The sequence below is a fragment of the Symsagittifera roscoffensis genome, chromosome 1 (assembly GCF_963678635.1).
Source record: "Symsagittifera roscoffensis chromosome 1, txSymRosc1.1, whole genome shotgun sequence".
Lineage (NCBI taxonomy): Eukaryota > Metazoa > Xenacoelomorpha > Acoela > Convolutidae > Symsagittifera > Symsagittifera roscoffensis.
The window spans coordinates 13,374,057-13,401,651 of NC_087062.1; the positions used below are offsets into that span (position 1 = coordinate 13,374,057).

Sequence of the window (27,595 nt, forward strand, 5' to 3'; positions counted from 1 at the left end):
ATAGATTCATGTATACCCGTAAAATAATCAATAGTTTGGAATAGGCCGATAAAAATTTAATATGGAAAAGCGTTTTTTGCTAAGATATTTGAATTGAACTACTGTATACCACCTAATGATGTATCTAATTACACAAGTCAGCAAGCGAGTGTAGTGTTATATTATCAATCAACCTTTAATAACCCAACTCGCCAAAAAAGCTCATTTTGAGTCACTTTTGCTGCATAGCATTCGCGATTGAATCGCATCTGTTCTATCTGCTTTAATAATGATTAGTATTTGCCTATTGGCGCAGATAAAAGGACGTGAGACTCGTAATTAAGAGGCCGGCGGTTTAATTCCGGGCCGTTCCAAAGTTTGGTTTCAAATCTTAATTTAACCTTTTCTTGCCTTATCAGTTTGTAGCTGTTGAAAGCTACTGTTTTCCTTTTTTGCCTTTTGCGAACTGCAGTTTCTCTTGTGTGGCAGGATTGATATTCTTCTTCTAAAGTTTTTGAAATAGAAATGATTTAAACATTCTGATTTTTACACAAGCAAACCTTGTGTTATAGTTTGAACTCTTTTTTTTCAACTTAAGTCGCAAATATTGTTGCGACAACATGTGTTCATTTTGAAAGTGTTCATTTTGATCAATAACCGGCTATTAAGAACAGCCAATGCTGAGGATATTAACACAGCCTATTTTATTACAAATAGCACTTTAGCTTCAAATATCACGGATCTGTAGCGTAGAGGTAGGGAAGGAGACTCGCAACAAAGTAAGAGGGTTCGAACCTGGGCAGGGTTGGATGTTTTTAATGAAATTTTTCGTATACTAGTTAAAATGCGTCCGCTCTATAATTTTATGTATGTTAATTGGTATTTTTTTTTCAAATTGACTGGTACTGCTAATGCCTCATAATTGGTTTGCGTCACTTAGCATTTATGTAGACTCATATTTGGCGTGCGTCACTTAAGAAATTTTATAGACTCTAAGTTATACTCATTCAGTTTTTCTCAGTAGCTTTATCGGTCATATTTTTGCTTGTGCATGCGAAGTGCAACTTCGCCTCTGTGTTGAATCAAATTTTTCTTATTTTACAAAAATTAACAGAAATTAAGCTAGTTATGAAAGTATTGTTGTTTTTCTTTCCTTTTTTCATTAGATATATGTTTCCATATTTTTTGTTCATGAAGTATTCACAGTGCGCTTGCTCAGCTGCGCTTGTTCAAAATCGTGCGCGCTCTTTCTATATAATTTTGATAATTACTGATAATTATTTCCGCTTCCGTGTCAGAAATGTTTTGGTGTATTCTGTCAATTTAGTTGCCTTTTCATAATTAACTGCCACAAACTTTTGTGTTTGCATCGAGTATCCTACGAACCTAAAAAATTAAAATGTTGCCATGTTTTCTAATTGGTTTTTGTAATTTCTGTTAATTTTCCCCAACATTTTGTCTATGTCTGATGTTTTTCTTCACTTCACTGTGTATAACCAGTGATCAAGAAAGGTGGTTATTCCTTTCTTGTATTGCTTTCTAGAATCCTGAATAATTCATGACCTGGGTCAAGAGATTGTAATAATTTGGAGTCGACTAAATTGTATTCTTTGTTTTGTATTTGTGCCAAACAAACCTTTGTTTGGCAAAAATTCATAACAAAACAAAGAATAAAGTTTGGTTGGGCTGTTTTGGAGGCTCCCTTCGAAATAGTTTTCTTATCAATTAGCTTGGTACTTTCTGCGTAATTTTTGATTTACTAAAAAAAGCCAAAATGTGTCATTTTTGGTGGAAAATTTTGGTTCCGAGTTTTCGCAAATTAAGTTGCACCATTTTAATTCTGGTCAAGTTCTAAGCAATTTTCGTTCTCTTCATTTTTTGTCGAACTTTGCCCCATTTTAAGAAAATTGCGTTTGAAGTTTCAAATTTCGTTGGTTTTGTCCGGATTATTTGAATCAGCATTGTATGCATAATGACAACACATTGTTTGCCTATAGCAAAACTTATTTCCTTTAAAGATAAAACTTTACTGGCTGCCATTTCTATAACAGGTTAAAGTTTATTGAGAAAAAAATTTACCGAACAGTTTTTTTTTTGCTTATTACTTTGAACTGTTCCAAGAAATAAATAATGATTATTTCAATTTTCAGCTCCTTTTTCATTTTTCAAAAACTGTTTTCTTAATCATCATTGAATGAAGTGGCGTCTAGGCTGATCAATAGTTTAATTGTCATAAATTCAAGATCAAAAAAGCGTTTGTTCATTTCACTATTTAATTTCGACGCACCCTTCATCTTCTATCTTAACAGTTGATTTAGCCCCATAACAATGCCAATTACCCTCATTGGTCAATTTCTAGTTCGTGTTTGAGGCTTTATTGCTTTGTTATAACTTTCCTTAAATTTACATTAAATTTTCGCTTTGTTTGTTCTTGTAATAAATTATTTATTCGGTCACGCCTGAAAACTTATTTGAAGTCAATTCATCCCTGTTTTTGCCCACCTTTTCAAATAATGTGTTGAGTATCCCTTATAAAAGCGAGTTTCCATAGAAACCGCCCTCTACGCTTCTTTATTACGCGTTAAATTTCTAAATATAAATAATTTCGCTGGTTGGTTTTGAAAAATATTTTTGGGCGTTCATGTCGGTAAATCGGAATGTTTTCATTGATAAGACAATTTTCTGATAAATAGTTGGTTTCAACAAAAAAAACATTTTGTCCAACTATTGTCCAACTGTTTAGTTCGCACTTTTCACAATCTTCTTTTCAATTTAACTTCAAGAGATTGGCTTAAAAATTGATTTAAATATTGATAGCTGGGTAATCTTAATTTATACACGATGAATGGGACATTGGAACATACAGAATTCAGAGGAACCCCTAACGCCTGTTCTTCCACCGACGCGCCTCCATTTTACTGGCTAATCAGTCTTTCGTTGGGCGTGGCAGCAATAGCTGGAAATGGACTGGTCATTCTAGCAAATGTCATGAAGAAAGTGAAACGCAATCCCACTAATTGCATCATCACTAATTTGGCATCTGTGGATTTCCGTGAGTCAAGTCAGGATTCAGGAACTGAGCATTCTAACTTGCGATTCGGAATCAAAAACGCAATATTTATGAATAGAAAAAATGATTTTTTGAGGACCGTCATCCTTTTTACCAACGTCAAATTTACCAACAACAGGTTAAAAACTTTTTAAAAGAATGATTTAAATTCGATCCTGCCGACAAATATTTTGAAGTCAAACTATTTTTAATCCGAAACTGACAAAAGTTCTTCAAAAATAGAATTTTGAAGAAATATAGAAAATGTAGAAACTGACAAAAATTCTTCAAAATGTAAAATATTTTGAAGCCAAGCTAATTTTAATCCGAAACTGACAAAAGGTCTTCAAAAATGTAGACTGTTTTTTGGGGGGTTTTTACTTTTCAGCGCTTAACGAAGAACCGCTGTTGTGCGCCTGGTTAAGGCTTACACGCATTTTTTGGTTATTTTTCTTGGCTGGGTAATGCTGCCTCACCCTCAAGCAACAAACACGATTCTTTGGTGGGCCTCGAAACTCCATTTTTTCGATTGATAACTGGAGATTTTGGCCACTTCACCACTTCGCAAAAATACAACAAATATAAAGAGCTAAAAATAAATTGGTGTTGTTCCAAGATGGAATTTTCTTAAAGATAAATAATTTTGTAATTTGTTGGCTAATTAACCCTCTCTTGAAAATGAGTTTAAATTCCGACCATTTGAAAAATGGGAAGAAACCTCGTATTCTGGTGTGTTTTAATTTTTCTTCTTTTGTTTTCCCCGCAAAATACAGTCCGTCAGGTTTTTAAAACTTTTTCTTGTCTTTTTTCGACGAAAACCGATGCACGAGATCTTTTCATTACACCCCTCAAAAAAAACAACGCAAATTTGAAAACAACTATGAAAAAAACTTTATTTTTAAAGAATATCGCCGGAACATTCTGTAACTTGCACAGCAATCGGCTATTCTTATTTTAAATTATTTTTGTAAGTAATAAATTTTTCTTCGTCTCATTAACTTTGATGTGTGTAGTGAGTGGTGTATCTCTGATCCTGTTCCATACACTGCCCACTCTCTCAAAACCAGCGGGGAGGGGAGTGGGGGCTCAACTTTTCTGTCGTCTCTACTGTTCCGATTACCCATTGTGGGCACTCCTCAATTCATCCATCTTCAATCTTCTTCTGGTGATATTTACGCTCTAACTTAAAACCAGTTCTTTTCATTGTATGAGGGAGTTATTTCATAAGTGAAAATTCAAAAATAAGTTCTTATAGATTTGCACTAACAATCGTTTCTGCTCAGATTATTTCATAACTCGCAGCCAAAAAATAAGTTTTTTTAAAGATTTTTACACTCAAAATTGAAACAAGCTTTATTCACTCTTGTCCGATTAAATCATTTCAGAACACCTAGCTCTCAAGAAACACGTTGATTTAATTAAATTAAAATAAAATTGATTTCATTGTCTCTATGATGATGTTTAGTTTTTTTTCGCGGTTGTATGAAAAATAAGACTAAAAGTTTACTCTTTGTGAGTTGCTCTGGTTTTGTGAATAGCTTAAAGTTTTTTTGAAATTTCTTTAGTTTTGTCAAATGTTTCATTGAAATTTGTTGTTATATTTCTATGCAGGTGACGGTTGACCGCTACCTGTGTGTGATCCGACCCTTTTGCCACAAGGATGTATTCGGCAGACGGTCGGTGTTGACCACTTGTATCATCATGACTTGGTTGCTGGGCATGATCTGTTAGTAATTCGTTAGAAACTCCGCCTTTTAATTCCCTTACTAGTAGTAGCTTCAACTTCATGCCATTTAACTTAGAACAACACTAAAATGTTAAATCATTTATCAAAACAATTATCGAAAAAAAATAATTTAAACAGTTTAACTAGGCTAGGTTAGCCGGTAGTACAAATTGTTCCGACCACGCCTACCTTTATTTAAAAAATATTAGGAAAAATCAGAAATTGAAGTTTTTTTCTAATTTTTTTAAAAATTATTTGAAAAATTGGGCGGATAAAATACACTCTACGTCATAACCCCTTGCCACCCTTTTAGGCGGGATGGGGGCCAGGGGTGTAATGGAACAGTAATATCGCTTATCCAAATTACAAAGGATGTTTTCTAGTATGATAAATACTCAATGGAGAATCAACCGCGGGGGAGGGGGGATGCCATCCATTTTGCCATAGCCGGTCTCACCTTGAGGAAGCGGTTGACTCTTGAACGTCTGCAGCTCCTCAAAAGTTATCCCGATGATTTTTTCTAAGTTTTGGGTCCTTATATCGGGTTCTCACTCTTTTTTTTAAAAAGAATAAATTCACAATTGTGTTCTTCAGCTGAAGGGGTATATTTGCATTGGCCAATCAGATAGTATACATTTGATGCATTTCAAATTGGTTATACTTAGTCTGTTCTTTTCGCTTTCTCTTCTGTTTACGCTTTCTAAATAGTGTGATTTTTTCCCGATTTAATTAAGGGACATAACGTTCCTGACATTTAGTTTTAACTTTTTTGGTCTGTTTTTTTTTCTAACAGTAATGAGTTAGGACCGAGTTGGTTAACTCATAGAGTAATTTCGGATAGGGTACACCGTCTGCTCGTCACGCTATCTTATTTTCGGCCGGATAGATTCGTGCAACTTCTTAGTCTAATACCGATCCTAATCTTACTCTTATACTATCTAGTCTCAGGTTGTTTAACTAGTCTCTGCTAGGCTCAATAGATCTAGGGTATACTGGTTTATTGCGGCTGCTGAAGTGCTCGGGAGAGTCCAACTAATTTCTAAGTTAAATTCAAATCTCTCTGGTGCTGAAATTACAAGTAACTTCAGCACTTACAAATAAGTGGGTTGTTAGTTAGATGGATCATGATTGGTTAATATTAAATACTTTACATTGGTAAAATATCTAATTTATCCAATCATAAAATGTAGTTTAGATCAGGTTCCACCCATCCGGGTTTTACAGAGTTTTTTAGAATAGTTCTTCTGCAATTTGAAGGATGGATGATGGACGTTGGTTTTTGGCGAACATCATTTTCTTCCGTTTCCTCTTTGTTAAAGAAGTTCCAGGAAGCTGGAGTTAGAGACATAAGACGTTGTGTCTTCTAGTGACAACGACTAAGTCTTTGCCACAAACTCAAATCTGATTTCAGAATGGTTGGCTATGTCAGGTTTTTCTGTTCTGCGTGGAGAACTTCTTTTGTGTCTGATCTAGTTTGGGAATGGCGTGGAGATTGTGCGTGGAGGGGATGCCTGGTTACTCGGATCTGTACGTATACTTGAACATCGAGGTGGTCATTGGTCTAGTTCAATGAAGTCCTTTTCTGCGAAGTCAAGTCGTACTCTAAATCCTTTGAGTTGTGATTGTGAGTGGCATATCGATTGTGGTTGGTCATTCTCTCTCGAGTGTAGTGGGATCTTTAGATGTTCGTCCTTGGTGTTGTATTCTGATCTATGTATTGCATAATGTAATTTACATTTTATAAAACATTTATTAGTTTAATATTTTTTAATTATGATTTTAGTTAGTTGTTTTCACAAAAGCTTTTTGTTTTAGTTCGGTTATTTTGAAGAGTTACTCACACTTGAGTAGCTCTTATTAAAAATAGAGGTGTGGTCACAAAGCGTGGATGTAGCGCGGTGGGTTAGGCCGGCTATAGAGCATGCTCAGGACGTCCTTCCTGGTGGGTTAGGCCAGGAGTGGGAGTATGATTTCATGCGGTTTTTGTGAGGGGTCCTGTTATGTGACAACGTTTTATGTTGGGTTTGTTGTGGTTTTTCTTATGTCTTGTTGGTTATGTCCTTTTTCCAAAAAGTAAATTGTTCGTGGTATGGGTTTGTCTTTCGACTTTTTTGTGTTTTATTATTTCTTTCTTAGACTTTATAATAGTCTTCAAAAGAATAAATTATCCAGTTTTAAACTGGGTTAATCCGGTTTGGGTACCGTTGGTTTCCTTTTCTTAGTCATGCTGTTATTTTATGATTTGTGGTATTTAGTAAGCTGCGTTGGTTAGTTTTGTTTAGTATATGATTCCTTTCCAACCGGGTTAAAGGAAAGTTTGAAACATGTTATTATATGTTAGAGTTGTTGAGTGTGAAAACTTGAAACTGAAATTCATTATTTTAAACAATTCTTCGTGGGCGAGCTGTGCGAGTGTGGATAGAATTTCTGTGCGAATGAATGAAAATATCAAAAGGTTAGTACTGCAATTGCATTTTATTAATTTACTGCATAGAATTTGGAAATTTACTGCTAGTTATGGGGGAATTTTAAGTTACAAATTTTCATCATAATTAGATTTACTGCTTGTGGGGAAAATTTTAGAAATGAATTTACTGCATTGGTATTAAATTTATAAATTTATAAGTGTAAGAGATTAATAGAATTGTTGAAGTCTGTTTGATGAAATTTGCGATCTTTATTTGTTTTTTGTGGTTTTTGTAGGTGATCGTCGGATGAAGGCTAAAAATCTAAGGAAAACATGGATAAAGTATGGTGAGTTTTTTAATATTTCAATTAGTTAGTTATATTCATTTAATTCATACTTACCTGTTAGTCGTCGGGGAAAAAACCGTGGGGGAAGATGTCGTGAATTAGTTCTGAAGTTGTTAGTAGTTTAGCTAAGATGCGGATGATATTTTTAGTCTGAAGCAGTGGCCAAAGCAATTGAAGTGCCTTAATAGTGGTTAGTTCTTCAGTGCCAACTGCAAACTCATAAGGTGTGTTTTGGATTAGATTATATAATTTGTGATTGAATTTAGTGTTGTGGATGAATTCTAAAATTGGGATTTCTATAGGTTGTACAAACTCGTGCGGGATAAGGAAGGGTCGGGATTCTTCGGCGTTGAAGGTCTTGGTGATGGGACAGAAGATGTACATTTGGGTTATGGGGTCATAATTACGAAGAATACCATGGAGGTTAGTGTCTTTAATACAATATGTGAAATTTAGGAAAAATGGTGAAGTGTATTTGGAATTAATGAATTGAAAACGATGGTGTGGTTGTCTAGAGGGTGTGTGTAGGTCAAAGTGATTTTGGATGAAGCGATAATAACTATATGTGTGGGTTTGTTTAGTGCGCAACATAATATCGTGTGAGCAGTGTAAATCTCTTTCGTGTGGTGCAAGGAAATGAAAGGTTAGTGAAAATATTTGGAAGCGTTCTTTAAAACTTTCGTATGCTTGTGTGTCTGTTAGTGCTTCTGAAATAATGTGATCAAACTTTCGGTCGAAGATGTTTAGTGTGAATATATATGGTGTCTTGATGAAAAATTTCTCGGTAATTTGTGGATTAGCGAAGCGATCGTCGTCTAAGAATTGATCTTGGTTAGCTCTGATGATGTTGTGATCATAGTATTCGAGTGTATATTCGTTAGCTCTAGGTGCAGTGTGTGTTTTTAGTGATTTTTTATATCCAACGTAAGTAAATTGTCTAGCGGTTAGTGGTGTAGTGAGTCGATATAGCATGTCCGTATTTCGCTCTATATCGATGTGAGTGTTAGATAAAGGTAAGCAAAGAGGATTAGTAAAATGATAATATGAGGTCCAAGAGAGAGTGGGCATTAAAACGTATTCATCTACAAAGTTGCGTGTTTCGTTAGTGTCGTGGGGGGTGTTTAAGGTGTATTGTGGGAATGAGGGTAAGGTGATGGCTAAAAATTCTTTTGTGTTAGTATGCTTGGGGTGGTTGATGTATTCACGGGCTGTTCCTGGTTTTGCTGGGAAAGGATGGTTGGGGAACTTTCTTTTAAAAGTGCGGTAAGCTCTATTAGTGTTGAGTGAAGATTCAGTTGATGTGGATGATGGTGCTAATGATTCAGTATAATTTGAAGAGGGTGTAGGGGTAGGGGGGTTGGATGAATTTATTGTGGAGGAGATTTGGTTTATGGTTGGGGTATTAAGGTGGTAGGGTTGTTGTTGAAGGGTAATAAAATTATCTAGCTCTGGGGAGATTCGGGGGGTGTCTGGAGAATGAGATGATTGGTCAGAATGGTATGAGGAGTAGGTTGGGGTAACTTGGGAAGCATAAGAGGGTGTGGGAGTGATTGGGTCAGGGTTATTGGATAATATGGGTTGAAAAGGGGGTTGAGAAAAATTAGAAGAGTTATGAAAATTATTGGATGGGGATGGTTCTGAGTCGGCAAATTCATCGGGGGTTTCAATATTCGGGTTATTGAGTTGTGAGATGGAATATAAAACTGAGATGTGTGAATTAGTGTCGGAATTCATGCCTGATGTTACATTACTAGGTGAAAAATCGGGTGGCGGAAAAGCAAAAAGTGGTATTATTGGGATTGGAGAGGTAAGATTGGTTGGGTGGGAATTTGATCGGTGTAGTGATCCAAGTTGGCGGCTCATCGTGGGCTAAAAAAATGATTATTTTGAGACTGAAAAGCGGTGGTATGGGGTTGTTCAATAATTTGTTCATAAGTATTATCATCTTGTGACTGGTGTGTCATTATATGTTGGATGGGACTTTGTGATGTGGTGAGTCGAAAATTTGGATTATGTGTGATGGCTAAATTTCGAAAATTTCGTGGGACTAGGGATAGTGGATGGTTATTTGGTAGGGGTGGTAATTGTGGTGCCGTTGGCGTTATGTCTACATTGTTATGTTCTTCGTCGTATGTATTTTGTCGTGTTGCTATTTTTGTGTTATATTCTTTTATTTGTGCGTCTAAAAGAATTTTGTTTATAGATGTAGAAAAGATTCCAAAAAATCCTGCAAAGAGTATGCGTGCTACGCTTGCTTGTCTGTTTACTTGTGTGTGTATAGCACATGTGTTGTAGATTCCTTTTAAAAGTGAGAAAAGAAATCCAATAAAGTTAAACATTGCGTATAAAATAGTCAATTTTTCTAAGATGTAGTAGGGCCATCCTAGAAAATCGAGGATCTCATTTTTGAGTGTAACAAAGCTAAAAATGTTAATTGGTGATATATCTTGGGGACGGTATTTTTCACCGTTTAGATATATATAATCTTTAATGTCTTTAAAATATCCGCTATAGTCTTGCGTGTAGATATCGGCAAATCCTGCGGTTTCTGCAAGTTTGCGTAAATTTTGGTCTATTGATTGTCTTTGTATAGTGTCCATTTGTGTTAATAATTCTTGGAATTGTTGTGTTCTAATGTGATGTTGAATATCTGATTTTGAATAGATTCCTATTGATTGTAAGTCTATATTTGGGTTTCGAGCAATAGCGCGAATGCTTTCTGGTGAAAATTTTTTGAGTGATTGCATTAATGTGGGATATGGAGTGAGAAGATAATATTTATTTTCATCAGGGTTTAGTTGTACTACATTGTGGCTGTTTTCTGATCCACATGGGACTGCGGTATCCCAGAAATAGGTTCTTCGTGAAAGTGTATCCACGAAATGTACTTTATTCTTATAAAAGATAGGGATTCTTTTATAACATCGTTTATCTTCAAAAACGTATAGTGGTGATACTTTTTTAGTACAAGTATAAAACCATAAGATGTTTCCTTCATAGTCTAAAAAATTTGATCTATTTCCAGATAATAAGTATCCTGCATAGGGTATTTTTAATACTGCTAGTGCAAGTGATTGTAATATTTGTGTTCGTTCTAATTCGAATAGTTGGTGTAGTGTTTCTAATTCGGAGAGTGACATTTCTTGAAAAATTCGGCTAATTGTATAATCTAGTTTCATATCTAAATGAATATCATAGTGGATATTACCGAAATATGTAGTATTCATTAGTGATAATTCTTGTAAGCGTGTGCTTCTGGTGTCATGGGGTTTTAGATGTCCACCAGGTTGTCCGTTGCTTTTTTTCAAAATTAACTGGTATATAGGATGTTCCTTCGTTTGGAGGATGACCTGTGGCATATGGGTCGATTTTTACTTTTCCAGTGGTCATGTCGAATCCTTTTTCGTATTCAACTAATATTTCAGAGTATTGTGTTCTGTGAAGTGGATTCCTGTATTTACATGCAAGTTCTGTTTCTTGATATATTTGAAAACGTGTCAATTTATTTTCTATATTGTCTATGTTTCTAAAATTAGAACTTAGTTTTCGTGATGGATGGACTTGTTCATATGGAATTGATTGTATAAAATATTTTTCGTGAAATTTTATCATACGAGCGTGTATTTTTGCTACTTGAAATGTTGTACATGTATCTTCGGGGAACCAAACAATTGTTGCTTGTGTTCTCGTTGTAGGGTCGCAATAACCTTGATCATTTTTACAAGGTAATCGGATTCCTTGATAGATCATTGTATTATCTGATAAATCTCGTGTTAGTTGTATTTTTTCGAGTTGTATTTTCCAATCAAAAAACATTATTTCTTGGTATCCTTTATTTTTTGTGTCTGCTTTGCAGTTTGATGGGTCATTTATACCAATGTGTGGTATCCAATGTTTATCGTGTAGGTCATAGGTTAATCGTCCGTGTGCGCCGTTATACGGGTATTTTTCGTCTAGTTTTATATGTCCTTGGTGTCTTTCAAGTTGTGATTGATGTACAGAGTCTGGAAAAACTTGAAAATTAACTAACTTTCTTTGGGAGTTTTTATTTTGTGTGATGTTTAGTCTAAGTAATTCATTTTTACAATCGTCGGGATTGAGATGTAAAAGACGTTCTATATTACTTTGATAGAATGATTCATGGTCAAGTCGGTTTTTGTTTCCGTTCGAGACTTGTGAACAATGTACTTTCTTTTCGGAAAATGTTGCTGTGAATTTATAACCTGTAACTGTTGTTGCTCGGGCTTTTGAATAGAGTGTTGCTATTACATCTGTGGTTTCTATAGCTTGTGGTTCTGTTTCACATTGTGATACTTGATTTATTGCATATTTATGTAGTGTTTTTTGTTCATTTTCTTCACAATCGTAATGTGTTACTAATAAATCTTGTGGTCCTGTACGAGGAGAAGGGTTTATGTTTTGATTTGAGATTACTAGAAAAAGGAGTTGGAGAAAAATTAATAATTTTAGAATATACATGTGTATGATAATCCTGAGTATGGATTATAAAATGTAATGTAGCCAATTGTGTTTTTGGTATATCTGTCGTATTTGTATATTAATTCAGTAGTTATAAACGGTGGTGGTAGTGATTGAGCTGTTATGTTAGGTGGATTTAATGGGTAGGGATGTTGGGTAATATTATTTAACTTAACTGTGATTTCAAACTTTAATTGTAAACTGTTTTGTTGGAGTATTTGAATATTGTGATCACGGATATCGTTGTGAATATCTTGGCGATATTGTAATCTATTAAGTGCCCAGTTATGAAGGCGGTTACTTTCTTGATGTTGTCCAAATAGTGGTGGAGGTGCTGTAAATGTATTCCAATCTAGTCTTAAAGGAATATTTATTGATGATTGTTCTCGATATCTGGCGTCGAGATTATTTGGAAAATTTAAGTTAAAAGGTGGTGGTGAAATCTTGCTTATTGATGGTGTTGATGGTAGTGATAATGTTTCTGGTAGTGATGAGGATGTTGTTGTATCCGTAGAAATATCTATGGGGTCATTGACTAAATTTGGTTCACCTTGTGTAAATGAATGTGTAGTCCAATATGGAAATCGTGATGTTTGGTTTGTAGGGTTGAAAGGATTTTCACGTATTTGCTCAGATGTTGGCGTTGAACCTAAGTAATCTGATGGTAGGCTTGAGGTGCTACGTTGTGAAAGAAGCGTAGGGGTTTCTGGTAATATACCAATGGGGTTTTCTGGAGTGTTTTGTGATGGGGATTGAGGTATATCAAAATGAACTCGGGGAGTTTGAAGATTTTTGTTTCGTCGAGGATGTATAATTTGTCTATTTATTTCGACTGTATTTTGGTTTTGACTAGAATTTCTTATTCTACTTAGTTCTTGTGGTAGTGTTGGGTATAGGTTATATGTTGGTTCGCTTAAAGGTGCTTGTCGTTGAACTGGTTCTAGTGGTTCTGATAAACGAGCATGTCGTTCTTCAAAAGTGTATGGATTGTCTTGAAAAGAAATTCGTGTAGATGTTTGAGGATTTTGAGTAGTTGAAGGTGGTGTTTGGTTATCTTGGGATGATGTCGGTGAAGACTGATTCTGTGACTGTTGGGTAGCAATTTTTGATGGATTTTTGAATTGTTACTTTAGTGGGAAGGTTTATGTTTATTATAGTATTCTTCCAAAAAAAGAATTAGAAGGATTGTTGCTAGGGCAAATGTGAAGATTGCTTTCTTTATACATTTACATATTGTCAAAATGAGGGATGATAAAAATGTTATGAAAATTACAAACAATAAAAAAATATCGGTTCTACTGAAAATTGTTCGTATCATTTAGACAAGTTATATGACTCGTACCTGTGGATGTAATCAAGGGTTTTGGAAAGTTGGAGGAATAGTTCGAGTATAGTGTAGAAAATTAAAAAAATGTTACAAAAAATGATTAGGATTATTAGAAAAGATTCAAGTATATCAAAAAGAAATATTATAAAGGTTTCAAGTATTGTAAAAAAATGTTTAAGATTTATGAGTATTTGAGTAACTGATTGAGAGAAGAGCATTTAAGAAATGATCTCTTGGTCGAATATTTTTTGCTGTTTGAGGCGATTTTCTAGTGTGGTCGGATTATTTATTAGTTTTTTGACAAGTGGGTTGAGTTTTGTAAAAAATTGTTGGGGGCAATTTTCAAATGATCCGGGGTATGGTGAGATTTTTATACTTTAGGCTAATTAAAATGTTCATTTTGTTACTTTAGGCTAAGTTAACAAATTTGCTTTGGGGGTATTCGTGGTCTGAGTTGGGGAAATATTGTTGATCTTTGGGTTATTAGATAAGGGAGGGGTACGGTATTATGGTGATATTTATTTTAGTTGTCAAGTTGGAGTGGTTTGCTTATTTTTGACCTGGAGGTCGTAAAGTTATAGTTATAGATGTGCCTGGAGTTCTATATGATTCGTCTAATTGGTCTTAGTTTGAGTAAGAGAAAGTGACGGATTGGATGAATCCTATTGGTCTATTTTGAACTAGAATTATTACGTACTTGTCAGCATGTTATTTTGAAAAATGTAAATGAAAAATGTTTCGAAGGTTTCAAGATAGTGAAGTATAATGTTAAAATTACTTTTGAAATTCCACTTTCTTTAAAATTTTAGATTGGGGGATGAATATTTTATAGTTTTTACGTGGTTGATTTCGGAGTCTTGTTGTTTTTCTATTTTCTGATTTGTCGATTTGTTCTTGGGGTATTATTTGTTCGGTCATTTTTCTATTTTTTCTTTGTTTTGGGGATTCTTTATGGTTTTGTGTATTGTTTTTGGTGGTGGTTGGTTTTGTGTTTTGATTTTCGGTGGGGTTATCATTTTGTTCTGTGTTTTTCAGATGTGGTTCATTTTGAATGATTTTTAATCCTGTGAAAGAATATAATTGAGTTAATTCGCGGAGTGCGTATTCTTTTGGGTAATAAGGTAATAGGTTGTTTCGATGTTGAACGATTTCTTTTTTGTTTGAGTCGGTAATTTTATATGTGACATCAGTGGGTTTTGCAATTATTTGGTATGGTCCTTTTCGAAGGGGTTGTAATTTTTTAGAAATTCCTTTTTGAGTATTAAAATTAGGTATTAAAACAAATGTTCCAATTTTTAATTCGGAGGCTGGTGTAAAACGTGAATTGATTTGTTCATTAATGTTTTGTCTTTGTAATAACTTTTTTGTTATTTTTTGATAAATTTCATTGTGTTTTTTATCTCTATTTAGAATCCATTCGGTGTGTGTACCGGAGGCTAGTTTAAGAATTTGTGGGTGATGAAAATGATCTTCATCGTGTGTATGTAAAGGTAGGTTATAACAAATTGAGTCTTTATTTGGTTGACAATAACCTTGTGCGTTTTTATGAGAATTTGCTGTAAACATTATTGGTTTGCGTGGCTTTTGGTTAAAAACCATTTCGTATGGTGACATTCCTAAAGTTGTCGTAATTTGTGAATTATACGCTAAGGGAAATAATTTTACATCTGCTGACCATTCGGTATATTTTGTATCATTTCCGTTGATGATACATCTAAGATATTCTTGTAATGAACGGTTCATACCTTCGACTAAGCCGTTTGTCCAAGGTGCATGAGATGTACGTGGTTTGTGTTTAATGTTATATAAATGACATAGTGTGATAATTTCATTATTTATGAATTCTGTACCGTTGTCTGTAACTAAAATTTCTGGTAGTCCGAATTTTGCTATCCAGTGTTCATAGAGTGTTGTGTAAGCGTAATAAGCGTTACAATGTGGTACTGGGTTAAGTGCTACATAATGTGTAAATGCGTCAACAATTACCATAATGTAGGAGTTTCCTTCTGATGAGGGTGAAATTGGTCCTTTAGTATCAAATGAGATACGATGATTAAAGTACAAACTTTGTCCTTTAAAATCTTGTTTTTGTGCTATTTGTTTTTGATTTGGGTAAGGTTTATTTAGTTGACATACTATACAGTCATTGCATAGTACTTTTATCCAAATTGGTGCATTTGGGAAATAAAAGTTTTGTATAAAATTTGAATATGTTTTTTCTGATCCAGAGTGTCCTTTAATATTTTGTGTATGTGAAATATTAAAAGCTATAAGAATCATACTTAAAGGGAGACATGGAACTGTAGATTCATTCAGGTTATACTCTAAAAGGTCTGTATTTTCGTTAATGGTTGTGTTGTTAAATTTGCGAAAGTATCGGAGGAGTGTTTTGTTTCCTAGAATGGTTGAATCTGCTTTGATAGGTTTAGTTTTATATTTGTGCCATGATTTCAGTTGTCGAATTACTGGGTCAAGGTTTTGATATTGTTTCAGTGTTGAAATTGTAATTGTTTCTGTTGGGGGGAGAAAAATGTTTTCGATTTCTAATTTAGATAAAGGTATTGTATCAAGTGGGTCATGGAGGTCAAAAACTTGATTTATTGTGTATTTTGAATCATTTGTTTGTGGTCCTGATAAATTTATTTTATCAGTTAAATCTTCTTTTTCAATTAGTGGAAAATGGTCTTTTTTAGGCGGGTGTTGTTTTGTTCGTTTTTGTTGGGTGTTATTTTTTATCCATTGAGAATATGGGATTGGTTTGAAAGTTGATGTTCCAAGTAAATCAACTTCATAATGATTATTTTGACAATCTAAATAAAGTGGGAAATGTTGTAAACTATTTATTTGTGATTGTTCAATATCAGTTTTTACTGCATATTTGCATTCCAATCGGGGTGATGTTTCGTTTTCTGCAAGGTAGAATTTTATGTTTTTGGGTATTTCAACTGTTGTTTTTCGTGTAAGTAATTCAGGTGGTGTATTTCGACTTAAGGTGTCTGGTAATGCAAGATTTTTTCCTGCAGTCCAAACTATATGTAAGTTTGGAAATTTCATTAGAATTAGTTGAAATCTGTAAACTCGGTGGTTTGGGTTAGATTTTTGTGTAAAGAGAAAGATGATTGGTTTATGGTCTGTGAATAGAACTGTTGGATGTTTTGATCCAAGTATCAGAAATTCATATTCTGTCAGTGTATATATTATGGCTGTACATTCTCTCATTAGAGTTGAGAGTCGTAGCTCTGCTTGAGTGAATAATCGAGAATTTGTTGATATGAGGTTCATTTTATTTGTACCATTATGTGATTGTAATAGTGCTGCACCGATGCCAAAGTTCGAAGCATCGCACATTGCATAAAATGGTTGATTTGAATCTGGAATTGTGTTTGAAATTTGTTCAGTTAAAAGTTTCTTTACTTCTTCAAATCGTGTTTGATGTTCTGTGTTCCATTCAAAATTATTTTGTTGTCTAAGGATGTTATAAAATGGTCGTAGATATAATTGCATTTTATAAACATATTTACTTAAAAAGTTTAACATTCCAAGAAATTCTTGGATTTTCTTTTTATTTGTTGGTGGTTGAAGTTTTTGAATAGCGTCAATGCGTGATTTCAATGGAGTGATTGTTTTTCTTTCTATATTATGTCCTAAGAATTTAACTCTTGTCAAAAAGAAGTGTGATTTATCGGGGGCGGCCTTCAGATTTTCGTTCTGAAGTATTTGGTGATATTTTTCTAAAACATTGAACATCTCGTCTTTTGTTTGTGATTGCATAAAAACATCGTCTAAATAGGTGATTGCGTTTTTCTTGAGTATCAGTGGTCTAAAAATTTTGCTCATAAAAGCTGAAAATGCTGCTGGTCCTATGGATATTCCATAGAATAAGCGGTTGAATTCATATTGTTGGTTTCCGATAACAAATTGTGTTAAACGTCGTGATTGTTCATCTAGTGGCATTTGATTGTATGCACTATTCATATCGGCGGTTGTAAAGTATTTGCCGTTTATTTTTGTTAAAATAACTTGTATTGGTTCAATGGGCCAATTACATTTTGATTCATCTATGAGTGAATTGAGGTATCTAGCGTCGAGAACGATTTTTAATGATTCTCCTTTAGCTAGAATGATAACGGGGTTGATAAATGTGTTGCCTTTTGGTTGTTCTTCTTTATTAACTGGTGATATAATGTTGTATTGTTCTAAAATATCGAGTAATCTGTTCACTTTATCATGTAAGTGAATTGGTACTTTACTTGCTCTCTGTTTTTTGAAAACTGCGTCTGGTTTTAACGGGAGATGTAGTGATGAACTGATTTTTCCAACATCGAATTTTGATGTTGCATAGACTGATGAATATTCAATTAGCTGTTTGGCTAACTTTTCGAATTCGTCTTGTGTTATTTGTGAATGTTGGAAATTAAACATTGTTAAACATTTCTGTTGGTCCTCTGTGTAGTTACTTATGTTGAATGTAGGTTTGAAATATGGAGTTTTTGTGAAATAATCCGTATTTCTGTTTTCGTTACTTATTATATTATTTATAGATAATTCTTCATTAAGAATTGTAGATTGGCAAATATCTAGTAATTGGAGTATATTATTTACGCGATAGGCTTTTTCGTGTATTGGTGATATTGTAGCGTTGGTTTCACAATATCCTAAAAGTCCTAAAGGTAATGTTACTTGGTAAGGTGTGTTGTTATAGACATGTAAGGAAATGATATCGGAATTCGAATTTTTCAAATATTTTATGGATGAGATTGTGATTTTGAAAAATTTGTGAATAGGTTTGAATTCAAATTCTGACATATAAAATTTTTGTTTGTTTTGTTCTTTATCATATTGGTGAACTTGTTTGATTGAAAAATTATAGATATTTCCTGATAGTGGTTTTAGGTGTTTTCTTTGTTGGTTAAATATCGGGTAGAATTTTGAAAAGAATGGTGGTTGTTTATTTAATCTTTGAAAAAATGTTAAGGATGTTTCTTTTGTTTTTGTATATTTATCTTTGATTAATATTTTACTATTTAGTATGTTAATTGTTGGTATATACTTCGAAATAAATGGTATTCCAATGATATTATATTTAATGTCAGTGATATGGAATATTTGTTTAAATGGCTTATTTAAAATTTTGCTTTGTTCCATTGTTCTGGTGGGGAGGAGAAATAATTGGATTTTTCCGTAGTTTATCAATGTTGATCCTTGTGCTGTTGCTAACTTACTGGAGGTTTCAAGAGGTGTTAGCTTTGGGTGTAAAGTTTTTATTTCATTCCATGTGGGGATGTTTATTATGTTTGATTCTGCTCCTGAATCAATTAAAAAATCTATTTCAAGGTCTGGTGGTTGAAATTCTTTGTTTCTTGGGCTTTCTAAGAGAAATGGTATTGTCCAAATTTTTTCTTTGGGTTGTTCTTTTTGTATATTTTGATAAATGTGGTTTGTATTCAAGCATTTTGTTTTGGTTTTTTTATTGGTTTGATCTGTAGTGTTAATCTCGTTTGTTTCTTGCGTCGTTGGTGTGGAATTTATGGGTGTAGTGTAATAATTTTGAAGAAATTCTGATTGATTTTCATATATGTGTGATGGAAAGGGTTGTTCATATATGACAGATTCATAGTCATTTTCGACTTTTATCATATTGATAGAAAGAGTGTTTTCAGTATCACTTTCTGAATCTGATGATGTACAGTTTATTTGATTGAGTTGTAACGTATCAGTTACTGTGTCATCAATACCTGGAGGGTCTGATGTTGTTTCTGGATTTGACTGTACTTGATTGATTTGTCTTTGATGTTTAGGTGTACTACTTCTGTGGCGATTATTAGAATTATTGTAGTTATTATTATTCCGGTGTGGTGATTGGGAATAATTTCTATAACGATTATTATAACTTGAGTGTCGATTTTGTGAATTATTTCGCGATCTGTTTTGGTAATTATTGTTTGGTCTGTTATAGTTCGATCTATTATATGAGTTATTCCTTGATTGATTGTTCGGGTAATTCTGGTTTCGGTTGTTTGAATAACTTCTATTTCGATTATAGGAGTAGTTTCTATTCCTATTGTATGATGAATTTCGTGATTGGTTGTTTGGATAGTAGTTATTTCTTGATTGGGAATTAGATCTAGAAACAAATCGTTGTGTATTTGAATTTGATCTGGAGTAGTTATTTCGACTATTTGGTCTATTGTAGTGATTTTGTGATGAATTATTCGTGTTTCTTCGTTCTGGTGATCTTCCTCTATAACTTGAGTTATATGGTGATTGATTTCTTGTATAATTTGTATTGTTCGGGAGTGGTTTTCCTGAACTGTTGTTGCTGTAAACTGTTTTGTTCGGTAGATTTTGATCTTTTTTCATGTATTGATAGAATGATTTATTTGGTTCTTTATATTTTTGAGGTTTATTTTGATTGTCTTGCTGTTTTTGTCTACATTCGGAAATACTATGTCCGTATCGTCGGCAATAATTACACCATTTTTTGAAAGATGGTTTGCCTTTAAAGTTCGGGTTCTTTTCGTAAATATTGAGTATTTCAGTGATTTTTTCAACGAGGTCTGTCTCTGATTCCTGTATATTATTAATATTAGTGGGAGTCGTTTCAATTCTATTAACGTATTGTAATTTCAGATTTTCCGTTTCTTCTAGTTTCATCGTGATTTCTGCTTGTTCTAATTTGTCTACTAGTTTTCGAAAATCTAAATCGGGTTCTCGAATTGAAGAAGGATGGGATGCTCTCTTTTTTATTGCTATTTTCCTTAATTGTGGTGTTAAGGTCATCATTAAGATTTCTGTCATCTTTGTGTTTTTATAGTCATGTGTATTTAATGAATATGCTTTTCGAACTAGTGTTTCGATTCGTACTGCTATTTGCTTGATGGTTTCGTTTGGTAATCTGCGAATTTCATTACATAAAACTCTTTGTTGTTGTTTGTTTCTTTCGGAGTCAAACATTTTTGAAAATTCCTGTGTAAACCTTTTCCAGTTTGATTTTATTTCTAGAGGTAGTACTGAAAACCATTTTTGGGCTGCGCCATCTAAGGTTGTTTGTATTAACGCTGTGCGTCGATGTATCCAATTTTGATGTAGTGGCGTATTTATTGGTTCAGGTCCAATATTTAAAATCAGGTTGGCTGTTACTGCATTTAAATAATCTTCTACAGAGTATTCAGGGTCTGTTCCTGTGAAAACCATTAAAGGTTTGTTTGATGTTATTGATGATCCACCCATAAGGTATGGATTCATTGTCATTTGTAATGATTCTGCTGCATTTGGCATTTGAGAAAAATTTGAAAGTTGGTTTCTTGTTATTTCATGTTGTTGGAGATAATATGGGAGTGGTATTTCATTTTGCATTTGTGATGGTTGATACGAGTGTGCAGTCATTGGATTTTGTTGTTGAATTGGTTGAAAAGATTGTGTATTAATTAGATTTTGTTGTTGAATTGGTTGTTGATGTTGTGCATCTATTGGTTGTGGAGAAAAATTTCTATGATTTGTACGTGTTCTCTGTATTCCTTGTCTACGATATTCTTGAGTATTTGGTGCAAATGAATCTGGTTGTAAGAAATCATCATCTGAGGATAAATAATCCATTTGATAAGATGTCTGTTTTTTATTTTTATTTTGTTGAAAAAATGGGTAATTTTCACTGTGATCCTGTGGGGGATTTGTTTGGAAATTTATTGAATTAGATTGGGTCATTGGGTTATCCCAATTTCGAGATCTTGTATATTGGTTAAAATTTCTTTGTGGTTGGTTATATGTTTTTGATGGATGTGTATAATTATAATTATGGTCTGCAAAGTTGTTTCTAGTGAATGTTTTGTGTGTTTTTGATGGTATTGTCATGGGTCTGTATGTTTGGTAATCCATATGTGAATATTTAGGGGCAACCGAAGGTTTAACGGTTGATTGTAAGGTTACCTGTGTTTGTGAAGGATTTGTATTTCTTGGTGTTGTTAAATTTGGGCGTATTGGTGAAATACTTTGTTGTGTAGTTGTTGTGTGTACAATTTCTTCATTTATGAAGTGTGATGGTGTCTGGATATCTTGTTGAGTAAGATTCCTAGTTCCATTGAGGTTTTCATTGTGTATAACTGTAGAGTTTAAACTATTATTTTGTGTATCGGGTAAAAATGTATTATAGTTTAATGGTGTCGCATCAATGGTTAATGGTATTACTTTTACATAATCTCTTATGTAAGATATTGTACTTATTGCTTGACTTGAGATTGTTTGTGGGAAGCTTATAAATGCGGGATGAGACCATTCGGGGTCCCAAACATAATCTGATTGTTCTGTGATAGCGGTATCATCGTTCGAGTTTTGGGGTCTAAAATTTTTTCTTGCTTGTGCAATTAAATCAATATTGTGTGTGAAATAATCTATTATGAACCATGCCAAAATTTTTTGTAGATCGTGTTTTGTATGTTGTGAAACGTCGTCTTTCGTGAAATTTTCTTTAATGATGTTTAAATAACTAGAGAGTAGTGTGATTTCATGTCGTACTCTTAAATGTTTAGATGTTTCTGTCGGTGAGACATTTGTTATTGGGATTTCGTTTTCTAATATCGAAATATAACTATATATTATTGCGAAAACTTCATTGGTGAATATGGAGTTTGCTCTTTGTGAGTTATGATATTGGATGCTTTTTATATATTCTGAAAAAACTTTTGAAAATTCTAAATCAAGATCGTCTGTTTGAATTGTATATTTTCTATTATTATGGTTTGGTGAGGTGAATTCTATGGAGTAGATTCCATACTGTTGTGTTATGTTGCATATATCTTTTAAGTAGTGGTCTATGATTTGTCTTTTGATTTTTACATCTGGGAACTCTGTTTTACATGGACTGATTCCGGGTTCAAATAAATTTAATAGTAAATTTTTGCAAAATATATGCTGTCCTCTATCAGTGGTTGCATCTACTATAAAAGGAAAGATTTCATCATCATCTGGACTTTCTTCACCTGGAGTGTGCGTTGAGCTCATTTTTTCGTTCGATGACTGTTAATATGTAATTATTAATGTATCGAATTGGTTGATTCCAATTGTATAAATGTACTGGTTTGTGTTTATACTGCTTTTTTATTCTTCTTTTTCCTCTTTTTGATGAATTTGAAGTTGTTTCTGAGTCAGAAAAATATAATTGATCGTGAAGTGGGTAATTTTTATCTATTGATTCTTTTAGTTTGTAAAGTTCGTCTAAACTGTTGGTTTCTGATTCTGAAAATGCGTTTCGGTTTTTTGAAAATCTTTTTCGTGTTATTTGTCTTTGTTTCGTTATTATTTTTCTTTTTAGTGTTTGTCGTTTTGTTCGAATGTATCCAACTGTTTGTGTATGAGGTGTGATTACAAGGTCGTATTTTTTGTTATCTATTTCACAATTGTGTAAAACGATTGTTTGTTTATTTCCTAGGTTTTTAAATGACATAAGGTTTAGGATGACGGATGCAAAAGGTTGTTAAATGATTTCTATTTTCCTAAACTGTTAGTTCTTACGATTTTTTGGTTAGCTTAACCTGGGTCTATTTGTTCAGGGTTGGAGAGAAAAGTATATCGATTCCGAAGAATGATTTTTTATTTTCTCGTGGCTAGTATAAGTTAAGGTGTTAACTTACTTAATCTTACTTAGGGGTAGTGATTGTGTTCAAGGGTTGGAGAATAGTAAATCGATCCACAAGGTTCAGGTATAATTAGAACGCGAGTAGTTCGTTAGATACTATTTTAAACTTACTAAGTCTAAGATTTATCCTGGGTCTGGTAAGAGGGGGGGTCAAGTGAAGGATGAATAACCGAAGTTCTTCACTATTTATCCTAATTTGAATGATTAGTTTTGTTTAAAAATTTCTATTAGTCTTAGGTCTTTAGAAAGGGTTGGGTAGTGAATCGACGTTTGAGGTCGTTAGACACTAATTAAGTGGGTGGGGGAGAACAAAGTTGTTCTGTTTGATCCAAGGATAAGCCTTGATGATCAAATTTGAAATTTAATTAAGTAGAAAATGATTTAAGATCCAAGGATAAGCCTTGATGATCTGGTTTTAAAATTAAGTGAATTTAAGTTTTAATAAATTTTTAAATGTGTGTAAAGGAAAGATTTAGTGTTTTGATGATATTAGTGGGTTTATGATTGCTGTTATGTTTTAGGTGATGGAGCTGGAACAACAGGATGATTTATGATTACTAACCATTTATTGTCATGCTACTAATTTTTATTTTTTATTTTTCAATAAATATTTTTCAAACATATTTTGTATATTACTGCAGAGTTTTAGGAAAACGATCTTAGATCTTTTTATCAATCGTTATTGTATATTAATAATTTTGTTTAGCGCCTGAAATGATTTTGAAGATTAACTTCAAGGTTTTATGTTTGCAAATGAAAATCTAAATTCATTGCCAGTAATATTCTAAATATAAAAGTTTGTTCTGGTTTTTGCCTAACTATCATATAGCTATATGGCAAGTTTCTACTTTGTCGTATGTCGTCTCTGGTTCGAGGTCTTCTTCCAATTCCGGGTAGTTCTGTTATGGTTCGGAATATTGGCTCTGATCTATTGAGTCGTAGAGACATTTCGATTAAATTATTGTCGTATAACATTTTGTAAATGTTTTTGTCTAATTTCTAATCTATTTTGGTTAATTCTAAGCTATTAAGGTCTTGTTCGAGACTTATGGTCGCACCAGATGAGTTAGGACCGAGTTGGTTAACTCATAGAGTAATTTCGGATAGGGTACACCGTCTGCTCGTCACGCTATCTTATTTTCGGCCGGATAGATTCGTGCAACTTCTTAGTCTAATACCGATCCTAATCTTACTCTTATACTATCTAGTCTCAGGTTGTTTAACTAGTCTCTGCTAGGCTCAATAGATCTAGGGTATACTGGTTTATTGCGGCTGCTGAAGTGCTCGGGAGAGTCCAACTAATTTCTAAGTTAAATTCAAATCTCTCTGGTGCTGAAATTACAAGTAACTTCAGCACTTACAAATAAGTGGGTTGTTAGTTAGATGGATCATGATTGGTTAATATTAAATACTTTACATTGGTAAAATATCTAATTTATCCAATCATAAAATGTAGTTTAGATCAGGTTCCACCAACCTAATGTTCCAGCCTGTTCCTACATCATCCTCTCCTGGGTCGTATCCTCCGACCGAGATGACATGTGTGTGGTGGATTTCTCCCTGCCCCCCTGGTTTTTCCTCTGGGGCGGATTCTGGTCTCTCTTCGGAATGCTACTCCTGCCTACCTTACTCATGTTGATTGCATATGCTCACATATCATACACTCTGTCCCGGATGCCGCCTCACTCGAAGGGTATAACTTCTGCTCATAAAATTGGTTCTTTTTGACAAAATCTATTTCGATGTAATTGATCAGAATAAAGTGGAAAATTAGACTTAGGTAATAGGAATGATTAGATAAAACGGGATGAAAGATTATATCATTAAGATTAAATTTGTGGCAAAAATTTTGGTTTGTTTTTTGGATATTTTTTCCTGGTGTCTGGTTTAAAAAATTATTTCCATTTCATTTATGCTACACTTATTCGATACGAATTCTAATTGTCGTCGCAGCAAAACAATGCAATTTTCGTAAATTTCTGAGCTTAACACTAATTCACTGCATTTATTTAACTTGCGAAAGCGAGTTTCTTGTAACCGGGAACTAGACTTTTTCCCGGTAAACAACTTTTCTTACAAATTTTCAACTTGATTTATTATCGAACTTCAACAACTTCCGGGTATATTCCCATTTGGCCTAGAGATAACGCGTCGCCTTTGCACTCAAAGGTCTAGAAATCGGGTCCCAAATGGACCTTGTTCTTTCAGTATGATTTTGTCGGACTTTCGTTTGTCTGCTCAAGTTTTGTCGGCTTAGTTGTCACGGATTTTTTTGTGATCTAAGCAACATTATTTGAAATTGCAAATAAAAGTGTTTTCATTGTAATTTTATGCGGGACTTGGAAATGTAAGAAAAATTATGCTGCTCAAAGATGCTGCTCAAAGATTGTCGGCTTAGTTGCCCCATTGGCATGTTTGCTTAGAATTTCTGTTTGATAAAACAGGTATTAGCCCTGTTTGATAAAAACAATCTCAAAAAGTGCTCTACCGCTTTGCAAGAGAAGGATACCAATGGAAAGTCCGCCCATTACCCTGTGTGCCTGCTTAATCCCCTAGTGTAATTTTACCTTTTCTACAGCGTTGAAAAAAAAGTAAGTCTGTAGGGTGAACATTTGACTCAAATTTTTGGAAGTTTTTGCATTTCCTCGAAAATTAGCCTCCCAAATTGAGACAATCAAGGGATAAAGCGGGTTGTGGGACGCTCCCCCGCCTAACCGGCTACGTCCAAATTTTTTTTACACAAAAATGATGGCTGTCGTAAAAGTCATATTCTCGGTTTTTAACCGTCTTTCTTAAACTTTTAAACTTTTCTCGATAAATAAGTTGTGTGAATTCTTCTACATGAGCGGCTATACTTGAAATTTTGCAAAAAATTTTTGTTTCTCGGAACAGCCCATTTGTTTTTTGTTCCTGTTTTTGAAACTATTTGACTTTTCTAAGCTTCTGGGTTCACTCGAAATTACACTATGTGTAAATCTTTTCTGCGTAAGCAGCCACGCCCAAATTTTATAACAAAATATCTTTAATTTTTCTACTGTTCTGGATAACTAGCCTGCCAAATCTGGTATCAAGGGTTAGATTGATACATCAGCTTGTTGAAAGCCTACCTTTTTAAATGGCTACGCCCAATTTCCTTTAAAAAAAGTAATTGCCTTTTCATTTGCTCTCGAAAACTACCTTGTCAATAATCAGGATAAGTGGTCAATCGTGAACCCCGGTTTTGTGAATTTTCTCTGCTGAAGCTGCCTCGGAGTAATTTTTGCAGAAAATAAGTTATGGATTTCGGAAAGTGAAGTTTGTAAACTTTTGACTGTTTTTTAAAAACTTTTTGACTTTTCTTGAAAACTACCCTATTAAATCTGAGCTGAAGGGTTTCATCGAAAGAACCGGTTGCAAAAATTTTTCCTACGAGCGAAAATTTCTTAATTTTTTGTAGGGAAATGTTACGTCTTCGGGAAATTTCCAATATCTCAAAATGTTTCTACTCTTCTCGCATAATTAAGTTGAGAAACAACTAAGGTTTTGGGCAAAGTCATATTTTTGAATCTACCCATTCCATACCACATGAGTATACTAAATTCAAAAAGTTTTAAACTCCAGCTTTAGTTGGGCCCCTAGTTATATTTTATCGAGACGTACGAAAGTTTTGGTTCACCTAGTTTTTGTTTCAATGTTTTTTTTTTAGTTTTTTTTTTGTTTTACATTTGTTTAATCGCAAATTTGCGAAGCTCAGTTTTGCCTCCGTGTTTTGATTGTGTGTTTATTCTGTTTATAGGTAGACGACTTCAGAAGAGGGTGACTGTGTCCTGTTTCGCAGTGTTGTCCGTCTTCTTCATCTGCTGGCTCCCAGACCAGATGTTCTTTTTCCTCTTCTCCCTCAACCTGCCCTCCCTCCCCCAACTATCACTCGGCAGGCATGTTGCATAAGGAAAAGTGTACAATTCACGTCTGTTTTGTTAAACGTCCGACTTCGCTAATAAAACACTATTTTTTATGACAAAAATTAGTTTGAAAAAAGGTTTACCTATTTATTATTGTTGTGAATTGCTTGTTTATGATAAGGAATTGACATAGGGGCGATGAATTTAAATGTCTTGTTGGACATGGGCATCATCTGAAACCTAGCTATTGCAAATAATTCCAAAAATGAACTTAAGCTTGCTATATCTCAAAGTTTAGCTCATTCAATTTGACCCCCCCCCCCTAGATTTATCTAATAATAATTCGTTTCTTGGCAACATTTTGTTTGATAACTTTTTAAAATTATCCTTGATGTTTAGCTGGACCTACCATCTGGTACTAAACCTGGGATACGCAAACAGTTGCCTAAATCCACTATTGTATGCTTTCTTCAATCCAAATTACAGACGAGTATTCAAAAGTATGTTGGGTCGCGGAACAGTAGCAGTGTCAACAGGACGAGTGAACTAGATCGCCAGATGGAGAATCAATGAGAACTCCAGTTCGAAGAAAGTGCATGAGCAATAAAGACTGCGTTTCAGATGTGAAAGAGCGGACTGATTTTCATTTAAATATGTCTTGATGATTTTTTGTGTTTATTCAAGAAAAATCTTAAAAATTGTTTGCGTTCAAGTTTGATTTTTCGTGATTTGACTTGATTTTTAAAAGTTATGTTTAATTCCTTTGTTA

General features: G+C 33.8%; 2 protein-coding genes across 4 annotated transcripts in view; one reads left to right on the forward strand and one right to left on the reverse strand.

Annotated features, from left to right (window-relative positions):
* The window catches only part of LOC134857103 (alpha-soluble NSF attachment protein-like), a 396,564-nt gene that overhangs the window by 261,761 nt on the left and 107,208 nt on the right, over positions 1–27,595 (reverse strand). The gene's annotated exons all lie outside the window — the stretch shown is intronic.
* LOC134854720 (mu-type opioid receptor-like) lies at positions 1,204–27,527 on the forward strand. Of its 3 annotated transcripts, none has more exons than XM_063871086.1 (7): positions 1,204–1,305; positions 2,130–3,031; positions 4,042–4,193; positions 4,640–4,754; positions 24,435–24,638; positions 26,721–26,859; positions 27,226–27,527. In XM_063871086.1, exons 2-7 carry the CDS (start codon positions 2,821–2,823, stop codon positions 27,374–27,376), a joined length of 972 nt encoding a protein of 323 aa, XP_063727156.1. In that variant the 5' UTR covers positions 1,204–1,305; positions 2,130–2,820; the 3' UTR covers positions 27,377–27,527. The 3 variants fall into 3 exon arrangements, with proteins under 3 accessions (XP_063727156.1, XP_063727163.1, XP_063727149.1); XM_063871093.1 differs by lacking the exon at positions 1,204–1,305 and adding an exon at positions 1,655–1,712 and having other exon boundaries at positions 2,298–3,031; XM_063871079.1 differs by lacking the exon at positions 1,204–1,305 and having other exon boundaries at positions 1,656–3,031.